The sequence below is a fragment of the Thermobia domestica genome, chromosome 9 (genome assembly GCF_964235325.1).
Source record: "Thermobia domestica chromosome 9, izTheDome1.hap1.1, whole genome shotgun sequence".
Taxonomy (NCBI): domain Eukaryota; kingdom Metazoa; phylum Arthropoda; class Insecta; order Zygentoma; family Lepismatidae; genus Thermobia; species Thermobia domestica.
In genome coordinates, this window is record NC_137462.1 from 87,690,294 (window position 1) to 87,712,552 (window position 22,259).

Below are 22,259 nucleotides of genomic sequence, written 5' to 3' on the forward strand. Positions count from 1 at the left end.
GCATTATCTAAAGGTCAAACATAGCTATATGGTACAGAAAGAATTTTAAAATCAGTTAACATTTTAAAAAAATATGTTACAGCCGTGGCGGCATTACTTTACAATCAAGCATAATATAGGCTGGATCGATTTCAAAAATATAGCTTATACCTACCTTGTATGTGCTCGTTATATCATAAATTTGAGTTGCGTATACGCTGGACTATAAAAATATTAGATGAGTATACGCTGCCAACTCCAATATATGTTGCATTACTTCCCTGCGTCTAACAAAGGGAGAGTTACTGCTTAATCCCTTTTAATGGGGAGCGTACTTTAAACGCACTCCATCACCAATCGTGAATTAGGGAGAGTGTCTATAGATGCTCTTCATAACAAGATTTTTCCCTTCCCGACGAATGTGTCTGTAGACGCCGTTTTATCGAATACATCTTCCCCATGGTTCTGCCATCTGGGGTAGAGATGCAAAAAAGCCGGCTTTTTTGAATCGATGGTTTTTTTCACATAAAAAGCCGGCTTTTTTGGGAAAAAACGAGAATTTTTTTTGGAAATTTTGGCTTTTTTCATTTTCATGATTTTTCTATCTAAATAGCTTTCTTATAGTATATTCTATACTTAGATAAGAATTCCATGACCTAAATGCCATATTTCGCTCTAAAATTCACCATCAAGATGGATGGAGCACATGTTTTACGAATTAAAGCTAACATGAAGAATGTAGTATTTGAGGGCAATTTTAGAGGCTATTTAACTTTATTTTAACTTTTGAGTTATCGATATTTTTTCTTCTCGATATCATTTCAGTTTGTCGTCTGTTTCATTTCTAAGAGCTTAGTACTCTAGCTTCTAACGCAGAAGTTAAACTTACATTTTCCTATATATCCGTCAAAGCGTACTTTTTCAATATATCCGTCTAACCGTACTTCCACATTTCTGTTATACTGTAGCTGTGCAACGATTTAGCAATAATTTTCCGGATACAACCTTGAATACTAATTTATACAAATAATCAGTAGCAGATTTAGAAACGTACTTTGGGACGGGTTTCTCTGATTGTTTCATTTTCTAAAATCTCCTAATTTTATTTGGGAGGAGCTTGAAGTTTATGAGTACAGGCATAACTAATACTGTATTTCGTTTCGTTTATATATTTAGCGATAATCTTCCGGATACAACCTTGAAGATCATTTTATACTGAGAATCAGTGGCGGATTTAGAAAAGTATTTTGGGAGGATTTTCTTCTTACTAATGTTTAGTTTTTCTAAACATTCGTAATTTTTATTTGGCGGCAGCTTAAAGTTTATGAGTAAAGGCATAACTAATAGATATTTCGTTTGTTTTAGACATTCCGTAATTTTGGGGAACAGGCTTCAGTCCGAAAGACCGCCCCCCCTAACCCTCGCAAAACCGTCACTGCTGGTAATTAGTAATAATAACGATTTAAAAACAATAAGAAATGAAGTCAGCCAACTCACAGTACACGCACTATTTCTACTTCATAGATGGAATGAAGAAAAGTTTTGTCAGAACGGTCGAATGCTGAGTTGAACTCCGGACTTCTCGATAGAAGCGCAAAAGCTCCAGTCAATCATGTTTGTTGTGCAGTTGTATTTATCTTAACTTAAATATATTCCGTAGTCCTTTTTTTGTGTGTGTGTTGGTGGGGTGGGGAGAGTTCCATAATGATATGAAGGGTGTGAGCCAAGAACATGGTAACTAACAAATTTTCAATTGCTGAGTTACGCAGCATCAGATAGGGAGCAACGCATACCGCTTCGTTTAATCCCTCATGTATAGACTTATGTGAAAAATCAGCTTTCCGACTTTCAAAATGGATTGTGCAGCAGAAAATTTCTAATTTCTTAAAATAGTAAAATTATGGGTTACCATGTTCTTATCTCACACCCTTCATGTTCAATCCCTCTTGTTAAAAATACAGAAAACTTGAGGACTGAATAAACCGTGATGGTGCTTATATAAAACTGTAGAATTTCAAGGATATACAAAACCAAAAGCTCTTGGTGTGCAGCCTTTAAGTGTATCATATAAATCTAAGTATTTTTCTTATGTTTTATTTTAATTTTATTTTGTTCCAAAAAGAGGGTATGGAATATTTTGAAGTAAAAATACTACATAGAATTTTGCTACTTATTTGAGTATTTTTTTTTAAAAAGAAGTATTTACTTTTAGGGTTGGCTGGTTTACACCAGCTGTTTTTCTTCTTTTTTTAAAAATAAACAACTGGTTTAAACCGAAAAAAAATAAAAGGTACGAAAAATGCGAATCGTGTGAACTTCATGGTGATGTTTCCATACATCAAACAATCTGCATTAGTTTTATTTCCTTTTCACCTTTTAATCAAGGTGTCCCATGTTCAATTCTCGGTCGAACCACAACCCTTCTTTCATGCGTAAACAAAGTAGCGGTTCGGATGTCACTTTAAGCGAAAGTCTTCTCCTTGATAACCTCGGTATTACGTAAGGATGTTAAGCCTGAACATACGAAACGAAACTAAATTGTATATTTCTGCATGCCTGAATGCCTGTTGTTTTATAAAGAAGCCAAGGTTGCTTAAATATACTGATATAAATTGACAAAATTTATCGATTGCCTACGTAGCTTCCAACATTAGCTTGGATTGTACTTTCAATGATATGTACGCACTAAATTTGTAATTTAATACCTCAGTTTTAGCGTACTGATTATGATACGTTGACCTTCAAATTTTACATGCAAAGCAATAACAGGATTTTTTCCGTTATTGTTTTACATGTAGAGTAATGACGGGATTTTCCCGATGGCTAGGGCGGGAGTTTCTCAATTTAAGAAATTTACTGACCGGACTTCTTTAAGCTTATGTGACCTCTTCCAGCCTAACCCCGTTGTTGCATAATAACACCAAGTCGAAACAAACTTATTTCTGTCAATATGTAATATAAATACATAAAGCAAAATATCTAAACCCAAAAAAGCCTGGTTTAAACCAAAAAAGCCTAGTTTAAACTCCCCCCAAAAAACGGGTTTTTGGCATTTTCAAAAACAACCATGGCTCTTGCCAACCCTGCTTACTTTTGTATGTAGGAGGTTAAAAAAATCTTATTATATACATTGGCTAATCCTTTGGAATTCATAATGTAAATATGTTGAGAAGTAAAACTATTTGAAATATCTTTTCGAAATTCATGGTTTATTTTCGAGGTTTTATATTATTATCGGCATCAACCACTAATTAAATGACTTTTTGTGTTGTAGAGAAGCGAAACAAAATCTGGTTTATCAATTTAAAGCAGAAGTTTCAAAAAAGCCCAAATTTCCCAAGCAAAAAAGCGAAGCAGAAAAACCGGTTTTTTTTTCAAAAAAGCCTGTTTTTTCCGAGCCCTTGCATCTCTAATCTGGGGTGGTCTTTTAAGAGTTTGGTGTTCATAAAGGAAGAGTACAGGTATCCTTCGCATGAGTGAGAGTTTAAGGTAGGTACGTACGTTTTCTTTTATTTACTCTCGGTCAAATTTCTAAGGATAAAATAATTTAGTTTTCGGATTCGCTTTTTTTGGCAGTGTTTTCTATATGGTTAACGCACACGACTTCAGCGCAAGACCTTGGCACGATTCCCGTTAGTAACTCATGCGGTTTAAATTTTAACTTAACCTATAGGTCCAAGTCTCATGTATCCTAAATGCTGAAATCATGAAAATAGCATATGAAAGAGGAACATAACAAGAAAATAATTATATTCTTGTGAAGTTAGTGACACATAACCTACTCTTCAACATTTGCACCACCCTTGTTGAGGCATTTGTCTTAAAACGGCAGATATTTCGTATGTTCGTGTCAAAGAATTCTTTCCGAAAGAGACCGGAACCAGAATGGTGAAACTGTCTACAATTCAACTGGGCTATTGAAATGTATTTGGCCAGAAATCGCTTCAGGTGGAAGTTCTTGAGGACTAGGTCATGAAGTACACGTTTCATTCCCAGTGATGATGCGATCGAGGAACGGCTCATCTTTCTGGTGATAACGTAACAGGAAAGTCATAACAGACACTAGGCGCTGCTTCTTGTAGTCTGCTGTCAGTTGTTTTGATACTCATCATGTGCACAACTTGCGAAACTGCAGTAGCTGGATGATGGTCTTATGCAGCAGGACGGGTGATCTTCGGAAACTGACATGAGAGTTCAAACATTCTGAAACGTTACATTTTGTAGAATTGCTTGCTGTTCACTTTCCACCAATTCACAAGTAACTATAGACGGTTGCCCATAACGGTGTTTGTTGTGCACATTCGTGCAAACTTGCGACTTTCGGTCCACTGCCATTTAACACAACTGCTAGTGGATGTCTGATGCCAACATCTTAGCGTGGAGAAAACTGATTACAAAGATTACCTCGCAATAAGTGGGAAACTGAATGCACGCAGATATTGTTATCATATCACAGTTCCCTCACCATTGATTCCATATAACTGCGCACGTGCCAGGTTCTGGTTGTTTCTCTTCCATTCCTGCTCAAACGCGTCCCGCCTAACCGCTCGAGTCATTTACGGGGACTTTCGGAATTTACTTTCTGGATGCTCCTCGTATATCTATACACATCTATCTATCTATTATCTATCTAATTAAATTAGTAACAATTCAATTCTTTCTTTCAGCAGATTGGAAATGAAAATTCATTAAGATTTTTAAAAAATACACTTGAACGAAAGTATACATAAAATAAGTTTACTCCTTATTTTATATTGTGCGACAGCTTTCTATGTCTGGACGAGAGACGCCAAACACCTTTTGGTATAGGAGGGTGGACGAAACGTTAGATCCTGCGCGGATTTTGTATAGAAATTTACACACGATCACATTGAAGCCTTCAGAAGAAATACTACTCTATTTGGACATGAAATGAACTATTTTAAATACAGTTATTAAATTTAAAATACTACATATGCATTCACAACTTAATCTCAAACATGCATTGTGAATACAAAATAATCGGCTTACATATTTCCATATAGTTCTGTAGTTGTCAGGAAATATTACTTCTTAAATATAAAAATTCTCTCATTTTCTTCACATTTCTAATTTTTCATTATTTTTAAAGTAATTGTTTCCCCATTACAATACAAATGACTCATACAAACTTGACCTAATCTACATTAGGACCATTTACGTATGCATTGAATATATTCTGTAAATTACGATCAAAGGAGGAAGGTAATATAATGAATGGGGATCGGAATTCTGGGATGTTAAAAGCAAACGGTAAACACAATACCAAAGAGAAGCTACAAATTTCCGTTGATCAAAATATGCACTTTTCATTGCTTTAGAATAATGCAAACATATATTTAATTGTATTTGTACTCATTGGTAATGTAGTGGCCAAGAATTCTTTGCTAATCCATTACTAAAATTTTAAAATTTTAAATTGCAACCAAAATATGTAATATGATAATACACACGATGGTTAGCAATACTTTTTCGAACTATGCAAGGTTTATCAGAATATCATGAGTAGTAATGATGTTATTGGGATCAGCTTCCTCTGATTACCTTTGAGAGTGGTATGAAGTCATCTAGGTGGATCCTTGGTTCATGATTCGGGAACCACGATTCCTGGGTGCACGAGGAAAGTATTGGCCAGGAAGGGTAAAGGACCAGTGGTATGTGTTGAAACCTGTGGATGTGTTACATCTACGAGTAGGTCTAGGATCCTCGTTCTCTTGGATGATGTTTATGAGTTCTAGAATTAGTGTACGTATCATGTGAAATGATACTCAATTACTAAAAGATCATATTTGAAAGGTTTTTGAATTAAGGATGAGCCTTTATCGTCCATGCTATGAGTAACGGATATCTCTTCCTTACAGCAACTGTTTCATTCTGTAATTTTGAATACTCGTAAGATAGTAGTATACTAGTAGTAGTAGTATACTGTTAGTATCTCCGACCAATAGTAGTATCCTCTTGTATACTGTTAATATCTTCATAAAGTTAGTTTGATACTTTTACAAAACCTTAAAAAAATAACATAGCCTACCTTTAAAACAAAACCATCTTCTGGTTGAAGTTTTAAGTCTATCACTGCTTGCTTCACTGCTGCCTCAAATTCTGGATCTCTCTTTCGTGGAACATCAAGATCAGGGAACAAATCTCCAATTAGACCCATGAATACTCCAACATCATCTGTTACAATCTTAGGAATATTGAAATCTCTTAAAGCTCTCATTAACACTTGATCTTCTGGTCTATCTGGGTCACCTCTCTGCGAACAACAAAAAAGTAACATTTTCCTAATTAATTTCCAAAGAATTATGTATGTTAATTATTATAATAGTCCTGACTAACTATCAATAACATACTGAATAATATTATCGAATTACAGTGATACTAAGGTATAGTCCAATAATATTGTTTTAATTATTTATGCAGTTTACAGCAAAAATTGTATTTCCGAGCTAATGATTTTCTTCTGATATTGGTAAAATTCAATTTTCTGTACGGAACATTTGTCTTAAGAGTAATAATAAAAATACAGAAATTATTCATTGTTGGATGATAATAAAATTGGAAGTAGTAATATTTTGTTCAAAACATCTTTTTCCCTGACTAAAGACGTTTCAACGTTACTGAATCCTGAAAGATATATTGAAGGTAAGAATTCATGCTTTAAATATAGTTTTTAAAAGTAAAGGGATACATTTTATCTGAGCGTATATACTGTATATTTTATATACAATACTTCTACGTTAGTGTTAAAGAGTAAAGAATTGTATTTTAGGCCCACTAAAGAACTTCAATTAATAATATACGAACTCAATTATCCAGAAAAACAATTGTAATAGAACACTACAAAAATAAAACAGTATTTAAGCACTTTTAAAACGAACTTTATGAAACAAATGAGTAAACCAGTACTCAAAATGTGTACTGCGCTTATGTAAAAACCGCTAATTCTTGCAACAATATTCCAGTAGTTTCGAATATTCTCTAAAAAGATTTGAAACTTATCTTGTCGAGAACTTTGAATACAAAGTTCTGTTATTGCAGACATATCTAGGACATAGTTGGAAAACAAAGTTATGATAAATTTGTTTTGACTTAATGATAAGATAATAAAGAATTTACACATGGTAACGTACTTTTCAGAGATGTACAAACTTGCGAATCAGGTTTTCAGGCTAAATAGACCTTGTGCTCAATAATTGAGCACAAGAGCACGTTTGAGCATACGCGCTATAAATAGCTGTTAATGAATCAGGGCCTAATTCCGAGCGAACGCAAGCCCAATCAATGAAGATAATGAAGGCGATTCTCATTGATAGCGAACACGAGCCCTTGGTGAACGCGGGGCTTGTGAAGTAAATGGATGCAACATCTGGTTATCATGAACCTCATTGAGGATAGTGAGACCGAGTACGAATATCAGCCTCATTGAACTAGTCAACACAATAGCTTCCTTTACGGATAGTGAGCCTGAGCCCTTCGTCAGTGTTTGAAACGTTATGAAATCCCATCCTAAGAGACACAAAATCTAATTTGCTCTGTACAAGTAATTTCTCATGTTGATACCAAATAATAATGCTTAAAAAATGTAAAAATGTTTCCATGTTTTCATTTTTATAATGTAAACTGTTGTATGTAAATATTAGTCTACCATGCTCATAAGTCAATTGAGTAATTATAACTACATTAACATTTGTTCAAAAGGACTGTAAATATTAAAGAAAATAAGTACATATTTCGTTTTGAGAATACAGTGTCTTCTTCATGCCTTTCTACCATTACTTTTTGCTGAACAAAATTATATACTAAAAAATATTAAAATACTAAACTAGATATCTTCATTGCTATTAACAATGAAATGGTGCAAAAAATGAATTAATTATTTAACTTTGATTTTACTTTTAAAAGCTACAGTATCTCAGTGGTGGAGCACGCACCTGCTGTGCGTGGGGTCCCTTGTATGGTCCCAGACCTCGCTTTTCAATGTGTAATACGTAACTTCAACATTTATTCTTTTTTGCAAACAATGGGCCCTTCCCAAATCAAAACTTGCCTAGCTATGTGCCCAAAAGTATTTAAAAACATGTGAATAAATGTCATCCAGGGTTCTTCAAGGAGTGTCGGTAAAGTGTTGAAACTATATTATAAAGTTGTTTTGGACCATACACTAAGAGAACACATCAGAAGTTCAGGTACATTTTGAACACACTAAGGTCAATTTCTATTCACCAGTGCTGCAAGTGATAAATTTCAAGCCACTTTTGACATGTTACACAACGAACTAGTTAGCGAACCAAAACTAGTTAGAAAAAGACGCCCAAAGCATATTCAAACATTAATTAATTTTCCTGTCTCACCTTATGATATAGCTATTTTTATGTGCATCTCGTTTCCTTTTGAATTAGAGCTGGAAGGAAAAAGTAAGGGAGGAGGCTGATGGCTTATTTTAAACTGATAAAGGAGGTGAAAATATAGCGATTGTAACGAACTATATCTAGCTTTGCAGCCGAATAGCATGAATAAAAAGTAAATGATTAATATAGAATTATTTGAAGGCGTATGATATAAAATAAATCTGACGTCAATAATGAAACATTCATCATAGAGTGATCAATTACAATTTAAGTTTGTTTTGGACACTTATCTCCTACTACGTATATAAAATTGGATGTGCATTTGTGTTTACCTTCAAGGCTCCAGCAACCACAAGTACGGATTTAATGGCTCGCAATCCCCAATCATAATGATCTTGCTTGGAGAGCAATTCTTTGCATAACGTGTACAGTGTAATGAATTTTCGAGCTAATAACTTTGCTTCTTGGAAGGCCTGAGCCACAAGGAAAATCTCGCAAATCAATTCAAAATCTGGTACCACCATGGCACACGGCCTGTAATATACAACAAATAGATTAGTAAAATGTATTAAACAGGTAATAAAGCAAAAGAAACATTAATCAATAATTTTAATATTCTATCTTGCTTGTTCCAGATCAAATTGTATCATTACTTCATATATATTTTGTATTTATTATATCGGGACAATCAGTATGAAGATAGATGGGTACATTTATGAATTATGAGGATGGTAACTTACCAAGAGACTTCTAAGTACCAATAATAAATTAAAAATTTATATGACAATATTAGGTTTTGAACTCGCCTGAATAATGCTTTTAGATTTTCTGGTAGTTCTGCTCGTCCAGCATAACCAGGATTCATCGTTATGAAAATCCCAACAGTTGGGGTTAATACTATTTCATCGCCCAGAAAGTTAAATATATCTGCTTTGTCACGAATAGCATCCTGAAAGAAACATAAGCAGAAACATATCTTTAAAAGTATTATTGAAAAAAATTCCTACCAGTCACAGTCTCAAAACCTTCTTCTTCTTCTCTTTTTAATTTTCAATATCGTTTGAAGAATTTTTCTCATTATTAACTAAATTGAGATTTAAAATGTCAATGTAAAATTTTATTTTAAATCAATATGATGCTTTTATTCCATCATTTCTCTCATTGTTATATTCCCGTTAAGGGTTTTGTTACACTGTTCGCAGTACTTCGGTGTTTTACATAAGAGCAGCTCAAATGCAAAATAAGTTTTACTTCAGAAGTGTTCATATAAATGTATATATATTCATATTCACCTTCAATACTAAACTTGCATACAGTTATTTAACTTTAAAATGAATTAACTTGATTTGCACTTCACAGGGCATGTAACTTATTTTACACTAAATCTTGATGAGACTGTAGTGGTTGTAAGAATTGAGTGACATAATACTCACTTTGGATTTTATGACTGACTAAATAATGAAACGCAAAGCACTGTTTTGGGGTGAAGGTTTTACACACGATCTGCAGGACTGTCAAGATTAAGAGAAATGCAGTTCTCTTGAGGTACATTACAGTCTTCTCTAAGTAGTACTTTTGTTGTATGAGCAAACTCTTGAATTCATTGCACTACCTCCTCGATACGGAAACAAAGGAAATAGAATCAGTGTAGCGAAATGATTATACCGAAAGTTGAATCGAGACTTCCTTACAGTTTTTTGCTTTGAAAAGTCGAATCCTTGTTGCTGTTTGATTGGCATTTAGTGGTTTCTAATTCTGTAAATATTTGGACTTCCAGTCTTGAACTGACCAATCGTGAAAGCAAATGAACATAGACTTGTTTTCTTAATATGCTGTGGAATTCTTCAGGAAATAAATGTCTTCTCATAAAACGTCGAAATAACATGCCACATACTAGCATATTTAGGAAGAAGCATTGTTTCATCCTCCATGAGTTCAGAATTATTCTGAAACCAAGTATGAATCATGGTTCTCGTGATATTGTTCTTGTTTTGGCCTGCGCAGCTACTAACCAAGAGAAGTATTTGATGTTCTTAAATGTTTCATTTACTGAAATAACATTGCTCAGATAGTAATGGACGGCATTCGTAACTTCATTGGCTTCTAGTTTGTTGCCAATTTAGCTCGAGAAATGATTGATTTCTTGATTGGGATTTAATGATGACGTAAGTACCGAAAGCAAATAATCCCGTCACGATAAAACCAATGGGCAACACATGTCACTCATAAAATATTAAAGCTTCTAAAATGAAATAGAGAAAAAAGTATAATAAAACGAAAGCCAAATGAATAAAGATCAAAATATAAATATGTAACAAGAAAATAATTCAAAGAGAACAATAATAGTAGAACAAAATAGGTGAAATCTAAAAAGGAGAACATCAGAGATTTGCTATCCCAATCTCACGAATCAAAAAAGAGAATACAATAACTAAAAATCGTAATTCTGCCCAAAAACCAAAAATTTTTAGGTAGTCTTACATTCTTCTAGCTTCATTGTTTTGACATCCTCATAATTACAACTCAATAATCTCTCATGCCATAGATTGTTACAGTACCTTCAGCAATGTCATTATTAATATACAGTGCAAGGTGGTAATGTAACAAAAATGAAGAAAGGATATAACTTAACATGAGGTAAACAACTTTAGGATACAATTTTTCTGAATTAACTGCAGATTTTTACTGTTCTATTAATTTAAAGGTATAGCGTTTATTCTGCGAAATGCCAAACCTAAGCTCCTTCGTGGCTAGGCGGTTAGCGTGCGCGCCTCTGGCGTGGGAGACTTGGTTTCGATTCCCGGCAGGAACTCAAGTGGTTCGGATTCCACTTAATCAGTAGATCCAAATCTCATATAGCCTCGCTGGTGAACGGGACGTTAAACTCAAAATCAATTAATCAAATACCAAACCTATAGAAGTAGAAAGTCCCCAAAATACATTGGTACTGATGTTACATTTTTGAAAGAAATAGATATAACTTGTTTTATACTTGAGCTCTTCATATATGTATTCTATAATATAAACATGCCCTGTTTATATTTTTTCGAAAAAGTTTATAATGTGATAGTAATAATACTAAAATAGCAGCACATGGAATGCGTACCTGAATTGCTTTTACTTGAACGGCTACCACTGATAACACTTCAACTGATATACGGTTGAATTCATCAAAACAACCCCAAGCTCCAGACTGAGCAAGACCTTTATAGATGCCTCCAATAGACTATTAAAATAAAATAATCACATTTCAGTGATATAGTATGATTAGTATGATGTTTTATTAGCAGAGGTTTTACAATTAGTATGATATAGGTGTCTGATATTAGTATATATATATATATGCATACAGGGCGGATATTTTAAGCTAATGCACAAAAGATGTTGACACTTTGTACCATGCTAATACCAACAGGGGAACATTGTTTGGCATACTCCGCATTGCCATAACGTTAACAATGCTACCAATTCAACATAAAGTTGTTTTTCTTTAAACAACACTACGTCAGCTTATTACATATTTCAAATCTACATGTAAAACAAAATCACAATTGTCATGCAGCGTTGTAAACAATGGACGCTACAAACTCATAAACATCGAAATTTTAGTACCCTCTACAGCAGCAATTGAAACAGATGGGGCAATGTGCCTCCAAAGTACCTTAGTGTATAATACGATTATAATAATACGACGAATTTCGAATGAATAGGAAAAGCTTACAAGATGTTGAAAAGATGATATTCAATAGATTCAAGGATCATAATGCTGTTTACAGCAATTCAATATCTCGAATGTTCTGGAGATGTAGTTAAAACTGGTAAAGTTTGTAACACTGCTCAAAATTATCTAATTCCTTTTTCTTATTGTAATTATAACTATCAAAAGCATTATTGTAATGTTATAAAAGCAAAGTAAATAAAAAAATGTTTCAAAAAGTTTCCACAAATACGCCATTTTAAGCAAAATATCAAATTTTAAATTTTGTTTGATATCTCCTAGATGGTTTGAGATACCAAATTCCTGTAAAGGGCATTATGATCTTTGGACCAAAATTTTATTTTTGAAAAGTAATGTATTCAGAATCTATGGTCTTTGAAGTTTATATTTTTATGTTCCTATGACAGCAGGAACCATTTAAAAATGCAAATATTAGTATACATTAGTTGTATTTGCAGTTTATAAATTCCCCTGATTTTATATTTGATATTTTGTTTGATCACTCCATTCTTTCTGTAAAATTAATCTAATAAATAATACATATTAGGTTTACCGTCCGACAAAAATACATGTATTATTTTATTCACTGTTGTTAGCTATTCACCGTTCACAGTTAACCTTTATCAGATATTATTCTGCGTTAATAGGTTGCGCGCCAGTGTCATAAGGAAGCAAACGTCAAGTATGCACATGGAACGAGTGCTTTTCTTTTATACGGTAGCAATAGTTATTTTCAACATTGAGAAGATGTTGTAATTCTTTTTTCTATAAATATTCAACCGATGCAAAAGCAACACACATGTTTTGTCTCAAAGGGAATAATTCCTGCAGTAACTATAATAGATCTCAAGAAACTGACAAATTCTGTCAACGTAATTATTCATTGCCTACTGTAGTGATTGATGCTATAAAATCTGTCTGTACAGTCTCTTCGTATTCCCAGTTTTTCAAGTGCATGGGAAACACAGAACCCAACGAAAAATACTGACCGCGTATCAAGGGTTGGTCTCCTCAAAATGATCAGAATTTCGAGCGATGAATACACCATCAAACTACTGAAAGATACGAACAAAAAGCGAAAGCAAACTCTGAGTTGGCAATCCTAAAACTCATCAAAGAATCAAGAATGAAGAGAAGGTATAGGGAGGATAAAAAAGAATCAAGTGAAGATGAAGAATATGATTATGTACCTTCTCAAAATTGTGATTTGCACCTAATCATGAAAATCTATTGTAAATATTTATCCTTCCTTTCGTTTTTATACTTACATTTTTTGGGATACATATACCATTTTCTTTGGGATACATATACCTACTAACACTAAAGTAACCAAATTACACACAAAACTTCGTTTTACGTACTACTCTACTTACTGAACTAGAATAGTGATTTAGTTACTCTACTTGCCTATATTACCCTTGGTGTATGTATAAAAGCACATGTATTAAAATTACATATTTTTTTAAAAAAAATTAAAGGTTTAGTATGTAATTGTCAGAACTAATCTTAGTTCAATAAAATCTTGGATAAATGTACTTATGCATTTAGAACTGTGTTAAAAATTCGAATCCTTGCCACTTACGTTACAGGCAAAGTAGTGGAAAATTGTCCATAAATGACAAATGACCGTTAGAGAAGGTTACACCAACTTAGATCATTCACAGTTCATGTGAGAATAATTGTATGTAATGTAGAGTAAGTACATTAGTTATAAATATAATATAGGCTGATATAAAACTACTAAGTGTTGCAATTACTGAGAAATTAAGGGGAAATTCCTTCCTGAAAACAAAAACTAGTACTCGGCGGGGAGGGAATTAAACGCTCGTGTACTGGAAATCGATGTGTGATTATTTTCTTCTCAAACAAAAGTTATACCTCATTTACGTCTCTCAATCCGTTCTTGAACTGTATTAAAATTAAAAGTAATTCAATAAGAGCATGCAACATTACTATTAAATATTGAAGATACAGATATAATTATCAAATCACGACGATTTATGAATTTCTTGGGGAACAGCCTGCATTAGTTACCGTCGTTTAATCCTGCGGTATTAATTTCTAATTGATATTTCCTTGTAACTGCTGAGTCAGTTGAAAGGATCAATTACAGATTTATTTTCAAATTGTAAAAAAGTATTTTCTGTGCTAAATACATATAAGCCGACAATAACTCCTGTACATTATGAAGAAGTCACTTAAACGTTGGGGGCAAAAGAAGACTCCGTGTCCGTATATGACAGCGTCTTTGAAAGGGAGAGTTCTCTCCCATAATAATATAGCCCTATATTATACCGGGACAAAAATATGTCCACATTATATAGGTGTCCATTGTCGAGAGGCGTGCATTAAGAAAGTTTTGGGCTTAAGTTAAAATTGGATGTATCCATCTGCTTTACATTTTTTCTACAAACTTTATAAGAATTTTGCGTATTTTGATGTAATACTTAGTTACTAGTTAAATAATTTATATTTAATTTCCGTTTCTAGTTCTTACCTTGTAATCCATCTGTTCTGAGCAATTGAATACATATACCATTATTCCCAATGCTCGTCCAAGATCTTTCGTAGTCTCTGTTTTACCAGTTCCTGCAGGTCCTGCAGGGGCTCCACCCATTATTAAATGTAGCGACTACAAAAGTAAGAATGTCTTTTAATACTTTATTTATATATTCATTTATTAGAATAAACTCCTCTCTATCGTTTAGATATTATATATATATAGTACAGTATATACGATTTCACGAGTTAGTAGTTTTATAATATTATATTCTTAATTGTCAAAGCAATATATATATATATATATATATATATATATATATATATATATATATATATATATATATATATACTTTTAATTACGGAGCCGTTTAAAAAAATAAAGCCTGGGATACGGCGCCAATTTTGAACAAAATGTAGGGTTATTTTCAAATGGCTGTGGATCAGGCCCAAATAGTCGTAACCTCACGAAAGTTGAAGCATTTTACAGAAAATACATGAAAGTTTCATAATTAGTATGGTTTACCCCCGACCACTCTAATTTAGGATTACGGGGTGGGGAAAAACATCATTTTTACAACTTTTCTAACAAAAATTTCGAGTTCCGTCCCCACTCTGCCGCTCTAGAAATTGACGATGCGTATAAAATGCACATCAAAATGTTCTTTGATATATTCTCAATAACATATAACAGCAATGTTAACATAAGATACATACAGCATAATTAGGAAATTCCTCAAAATTATAATGTAACTACGCCACTGATTAGGACAAAAAAGACAAAATGCAGGGTTATTTTCAAATGATCGTAGCTCAGGCTCTAATAGCAGTACACTCACAAAAGTTGAAGTATTTTACGGAGAATACATGAGTTTCATAATTAATATGGTCTTTGCCCAACCACTGTAACCAAGGATTAGAGGGTGGGGGAAACAAAATTTTTACAATTTTTCTTATAAATATTTTGGGTTCCGGCCCTCTCTGCCGCCCTAGAAATTGACGATGAGCATAAAATTTACATCAAAATGCTCTTTGATATATTCTCAATAACATATAACAGCATTGTTAACATAAGATACATACAGCATAATTAGGAAATTCCTCAAAATTATAATGTAACTACGCCACTGATTAGAACAAAAATGAGGGTTATTTTCAAATGATCGTAGCTCAGGCTCTAATAGCAGTAGACTCACAAAAGTTGAAGCATTTTACGGAGAATACATGAAAGTTTTATAATTAATATAGTTTTTGCCCAACCACTGTAACCAAGGATTAGGGAGTGGGGGAAACAATTTTTTTTTACAATTTTTCTTATAAATTTTTTGGGTTCCGGCCCTCTCTGCCGCCCTTGAAGTTGATGATGAGCATAAAATTTACATCAAAATGTTCTTTGATATATTCTCAGTAACATATAACAGCAGTGTTAACATAAGATACATACAGCATAATTAGGAAATTCCTCAAAATTATAATGTAACTACGCCACTGAGTAGGACAGAAATGACAAAATGCAGGGTTATCAAATGATCGTAGCTCAGACTCTAATAGCAGTACACTCACAAAAGTTGAAGTATTTTACGGAGAATACATGAAAGTTTCATAATTAATATGGTTTTTGCCCAACCACTGTAACCAAGGATTAGAGGGTGGGGGAAACAAAATTTTTACAATTTTTCTTATAAAAATTTTGGATTCCGGCCCTCTCTGCCGCCCTAGAAGTTGACGATGAGCATAAAATTTACATCAAAATGCTCTTTGATATATTCTCAATAACATATAACAGCATTGTTAACATAAGACACATACAGCATAATTAGGAAATTCCTCAAAATTATAATGTAACTACGCCACTGATTAGGACAAAAATGAGGGTTTTTTCAAATGATCGTAGCTCAGGCTCTAATAGCAGTAGACTCACAAAAGTTGAAGCATTTTACGGAGAATACATGGAAGTTTTATAATTAATATAGTTTTTGCCCAACCACTGTAACCAAGGGGTGGGGGAAAACAATTTTTTTACAATTTTTCTTATAAAAATTTTGGGTTCCTTCCCCCTCCGCTGCCCTAGAAGTTGACGAAGATAAAATTTACATCAAAATGTTCTTTGATATATTCTCAGTAACATATAACAGCATTGTTAACGTAAGATGCATACTGGGGGGGCGCGGTGGCTCAGTGGTAGAGCGTTCACCTCTGGTGCTTGGGGTCCCGGGTTCGATCCCAGCCTCCGCCAAGTGAACTTTGTGGTGGACAAACACCGTGCTCGTGGGTTTTCTCGGGGTTCTCCCGTTTCCTCCCACTTTCTTCATTCCACCATTTCACTCATCTCTCATAATCACCGTCTCCTTTAGCCTAACCGGCATAACCGTGGGACGTAAAACTTAAAGATTTCATTTCATTTTTATTTGTAAGATGCATACAGCATAATTAGGAAATTCCTCAAAATTATAATGTAACTACGCCACTGATTAGGACAGAAATGACAAAATGCAGGGTTATTTTCAAATGATCATAGCTCAGGCTCTAATAGCAGTAGACTCACGAAAGTTGAAGCACTTTATGGAGAATACATGGAAGTTTCATAATTAGTATGGTTTGCGCCCGATCACTGTAATCAAGGATTAGGGGGTGTGGAAGAATCATCATCAAAGCCATCAAAATTAAATTCGTCTGTGTCTGAGGAAGGAAATTCAATTTGTTCTTCATCCCACTCCGAATCTGTGTCCATTGCTCCCAACTCGTCTGGAATGTCTTCTGAACCGAGAACATCTCTCGATGCCATTTCTACTAATACACGCAACACCAAAGTCTCACAAGTAAAACCAACGGTAACAAATTTTAAAATTTTAGGGTCCGTAAAGGTAGATTCTACTGTTAAATTAAAATTCGTATGCAGGAAAGAACGCGCTCACAACACTCAGTTCAGACTAACAACACACATATGAAAAGAGAAACAGCGATCTCTGCGTCTTACAAAGGCTGTAGGAGCCCAGAAACCCAAATAAACTCTCTTATCACTCTATGTTGTTACCACGTGCAGAAATAAATCTTTCTTTCTCAGCCAGGTCAAGACCTCTCCCCCCACACCCACTATTCCCAATTACGTCCCAGGCACCAAGATTGGAAGGGAAACGTCTCCTGACTGATTATTTATATTTTCTTTCACAACAATTAACTTATTGTTGTGTTAAACCTCTGAGAACTAAACTGCGCACTTTAAAAATTTAAATGCGTTTCAAAGAACTTGTATGACAAATACAAACAGTCACGTTCGTTCACTTTAAAAAAACATAACAACATAATTTCTGCATTCAGCAGTTGCCTAGTGTGTCTCCCGAATAAAACACATGCAAGTGCATATATTTGATACCCAGAAAGTTAAAAAACAATTAGGTTTAGTGGGCAAACTGCAAGGTATCTATAAATAGTTACTTCGTATCCCAAGCCTTATGAAAGTGTGAAGTATCCCAAGTGTGAAATGTATTCCATAGTATGAATTAACAAATTTTCAAGGAGAATTTTTCAGTTTATATGAAATTATAAATGATAAAACGACATAATGTAAATTATAAAACAACAGTTTAATAGATAACAAATTTGGTTAATATAAGAACGTTATACACAAAAGATTGCAAATCAAATTGAAAATAATGCGTTAAAGGATTTTTACTACTAGAGTTTAACTGTTATTTATAATCGTTAAGCATCAGAAGGAATTGTTGTTTGTACGGGAAGAGTAAGATTTCGAAAAATATTAAGTATATACATATATATTCTGGTTTCAGGATACTCGATGATCTATTTCACTGAAGTTATACATAAACTCTGATGAAATCGAACTTAAATATTTTTGTTACAATTTCCAGACCAAACCAAACCATTGTCTCACACCCGAAATCAGTAGATTCATTCTAATTCATAGAAATCGTTAAGACAAAATCTTAAATCAATCTTCTTAATCGATATTTAAGAGGAGTGCATAAAATTATTTCGTCGAAGTTAATACCAATATTATTGCTTTCTTCTACTCGAAGTTGAAACTTCTCGATACGTAGGAATTGTTACTCAAACTTCTTAGCTCCCAAAATAAATTATTATCGAAAGATAGCCCATTAAATGTCCTTTCTTAGTCTCGAAACTTACCAAAGCAACTTCTCACATGAGCTATCATATTGTGTATGTTAATATATATAAACATAGAATTCAAGTTTCTATGCTGTAAATGTTGTATTTATTGTAAATGCCACACCCCACCAATTTCAATCTTAAATATATGTAAATTAAGAAGCAAATGTCTAATATTAGGTTCGCAATATGCTTCATATGAAAACAGAAATATCTCCAGGAAAGGCAGTATTACCACCATTATTTTTAATACTATTAACATTGATTCTGAAACCTCAGAAAGATTAGACAGAATTGAAGATGGCTGGGATAGAGCAAACGACTAAAGCGAGACTACAGACGGGAGAGACAGAGATTGGAAATAAAGAAAACTCATCATGTGTAGTAACAGTACGTTACGTTCGTCATGCAACAGAGACCGTGGAACAGAAGATAATCAGAATGATGTCCGATAATAAACCGAAACAACGTTAATGCCGTTGAACAACAACGTAATGAACAGCAAAAAAAAAAAAAAAAAAAAAAAAATTAAGCAGAAGTATGAGGTTCATTTAAATGTACAATAATACAAAGTAGCAACAATGGGAAAACAATATAAAACTAAACAACTTTAAATCTAAACAAAATCCACTAAAGGCAATCCCTTATAACTAAGCCCTGGGGTAGGGGGGTCGAGAAGAGAAAGTAATTCTAACTTGACACTATTTAAAAAAAAATCAAAATTATCTAAACTAAAAGGAGCAAAATATATATAAAATAGAGAGAAAATAAAATATTTACACTATTACATACTAAGCAAACATGGAAAGAAATAAACGGGGAAAACAATCCAAAGTGCCAACCCGTTAAGTGGCACAGAGACATGTAAAAGATCCAGAAAGAGGCTAAGCATACGGAAAGGAAATCCTGAAAGATTCAGATCATGAGACGCTGAAAATTATACAGGGATATAACTAACTAACTAACTCTATGGCCTATGGAACCCGGAAGTTAAACGCCGCGTTCACAAAAACTCTCCACTGACTTCTATCCTTAGCTAACTGCATCCAGTTTCTACTATGTATTCCAATCTCTGCGAGATCCATCTTAATATTGTCCTCCCATCTGCGCCTAGGTCTTGCTAATGGTCGTTTTCCGATTGGCCTTCCAGTCAAGACTTTGAAAGCGTTTCTACTTTCTTCCATTCTAGCTACATGACCCGCCCACCTAAGCCTCCTAAACTTGACGACCCTAACAATGTTGGGTAAACCATATAAATTATGTAGTTCCTCGTTATGAAGTTCCGCCATTCCTCATTCCCGTTCCTCTTGGGTCCGAATATTCGTCTCAGGATCTTGTTCTCAAATACTTTCAGTCTATGTTCTTCCCTCAGTGTAAGCGATCATGTTTCGCAACCATACAGAACAACAGGCATGATTATCGATTTCTATTTTTTAAGCTTCAAATTCCTCGACAGAATTCGAGACGACAAGGGATTTTGAACCGAATAGTAACATGAATTCCCTGCTTTTAGTCGACATTTAATTTCTTTGTGAATATGATTTTTGTCTGTTAATATTGATCCTAGATATTTGAAACTATCCACTTTATCAAAAGTATTATTTAATATTTTAACGCATCCATAATTTGCCGTATTACGGTCCCGACGCACTTCCATGTATTTAGTTTTCTCTGCATTTACTTCTAAACCCATGTCCCTGCAAGCGTTTAATAAGATCTCTGCATTTCTTTCTATTGTTCTCCTAACATCCCCTATTAAATTTACATCATCAGCATATGTCATAACCTGGTGAATACCGTTCAACTGTAGGCCCTGGTTGCTATCTTCGATTTTTCTTATAGCGTATTCCAGCACAAAGTTAAATAATAATAGCGACAACGCATCTCCTTGTTTCAGGCCATTTTCGACGTGAAAGCTCGTGGACAAAAAATTTCCTACCCAGACTTTACTTTGGGATTCATTTAAACATATCATAATTAATCTAATTAGCTTTTACAGTATTCCAAATTCTCTAAGAACGTTGTATAATGTTTCTCTCCGAACCGAGTCGTACGACTTTCTAAAATAAATAAATAGTTGATGTACCGGGGTATTGTATTTCTACATTTTTTGGAGTATTTGGCGAATGGTAAATATTTGGTCGATAGTTGAAGGATTTCGTCTAAATCCGCACTGATAATCTCCAATAATTTCATCTGTGTATGGGGTCAATCTTGCTAATAGCATATTTGAAAGGATTTTATAGGATGTTGATAGAAGAGAAATGCCTCGATAATTATTACAGTCAGTTTTGTCGCCTTTCTTGTGAATTGGAACAATGATTGATTCTTTCCACTCTTGTGGCAATTCTTCCTTGTTCCAGATAACGAGGATGAGTTTGTGTATCTTGTTCCACAATTTTTCGCCTCCAGCTAGAAGTAACTCAACTGGAATTTCATCTACACCCGGAGATTTGTGTTTCTTTAATTTCTTTATAGTGGTTTCTACTTCTATTCGGTTGGGTTCTGGAATATACGGTTCTGCGGTCTTCTTTTCTCCACACACACTAGTTGTTGATTGCGTGTTAAGCAAATCGTCAAAGAAATGTTTCCATCTATTTAAGATGCTATCCGTATCAGTGAGAACTGTACCATCAGATTTCTTTATTATATAAGCACGAGGTTGATAGCCTTTCTTAAATTCGCTGCTCCATTTATACATGTCCCGGATGTTTTTATTTTTACTATTACCTTCAAGTTCCTTAATTTTAGCTTTCAAAAAATCGCGTTTCTTTGTTCTAAAAGTTTTGGAAGTTTCCCGGATGGATCTGCGAAATTTTGTGTAGTTATTTCATTCGGATTTTGTAGCCAGCGTAATTTTGCCTGTTTTCTCTTCTTTGCTAGTTTAATGCATTCCTGGTCGAACCATGGTTTGTTCCTACGTATTTCCCGCGTCTCAATTTTTCTTTTGCTGAAATTTTAATGCTTTCTCTAATTTCAATCCAGGTATCCTCAACACTAGTGCACTCCGAATCTTCTAAAGCCGAGAATCTATTCGAAACTTCAATCTGGTATTCCTCTCCTACCTGGCTCTCTTCTAATTTCTTTAAATTGAATCTCTCCGTTTTCGGACAATGAATATTACCTTTATTCAACAATAATCTCTCTCGTATTATCGCTGCTACCAGGTAGTGATCAGTGTCACAATCAGCCCCTCTAAACGACCGGACACCAATTATGCTAGATTGCCTTCTTGTACCTACTAAAACGTGATCAATTTGATTATGTTTTTTTCCGTCTGGTGATGTCCAACTGTATTTATGAACATTGCGATGTGGGAATTTTGTACTCTTCACGATTAGATTTTTGGATGTTGCAAAGTTCACGAGTCTAACACCGTTGTCATTAATTTCCTTATGCAGACTTTAGTTCCCTGTAATCGTTTTGAAAATATCCTCTCGTTCTATCTTCGCATAGAAATCCCCTAATAGAATTTTCATATGGTATCGCAGGAGTTGGTCAAATATCCGTTCCACTTCTTCGTAAAAACTGTCTTTTATATAGTCATCCTTATCAGTTGGGGCATG

General features: G+C 34.0%; 1 protein-coding gene across 1 annotated transcript in view; it reads right to left on the bottom strand.

Moving 5' to 3' along the window:
* LOC145694826 (dynein beta chain, ciliary-like) overlaps positions 1-22,259 on the bottom strand; it is a 614,922-nt gene that overhangs the window by 294,640 nt on the left and 298,023 nt on the right. Inside the window, exons 33-37 of the mRNA XM_081771484.1 lie at positions 14,564-14,698; positions 11,455-11,574; positions 9,155-9,297; positions 8,681-8,882; positions 6,029-6,253 (exon numbers count right to left, since the gene is read on the bottom strand). Coding sequence (XP_081627610.1) covers positions 6,029-6,253; positions 8,681-8,882; positions 9,155-9,297; positions 11,455-11,574; positions 14,564-14,698 — 825 coding nt within the window. The remainder of the gene's footprint in view (positions 1-6,028; positions 6,254-8,680; positions 8,883-9,154; positions 9,298-11,454; positions 11,575-14,563; positions 14,699-22,259) is intronic.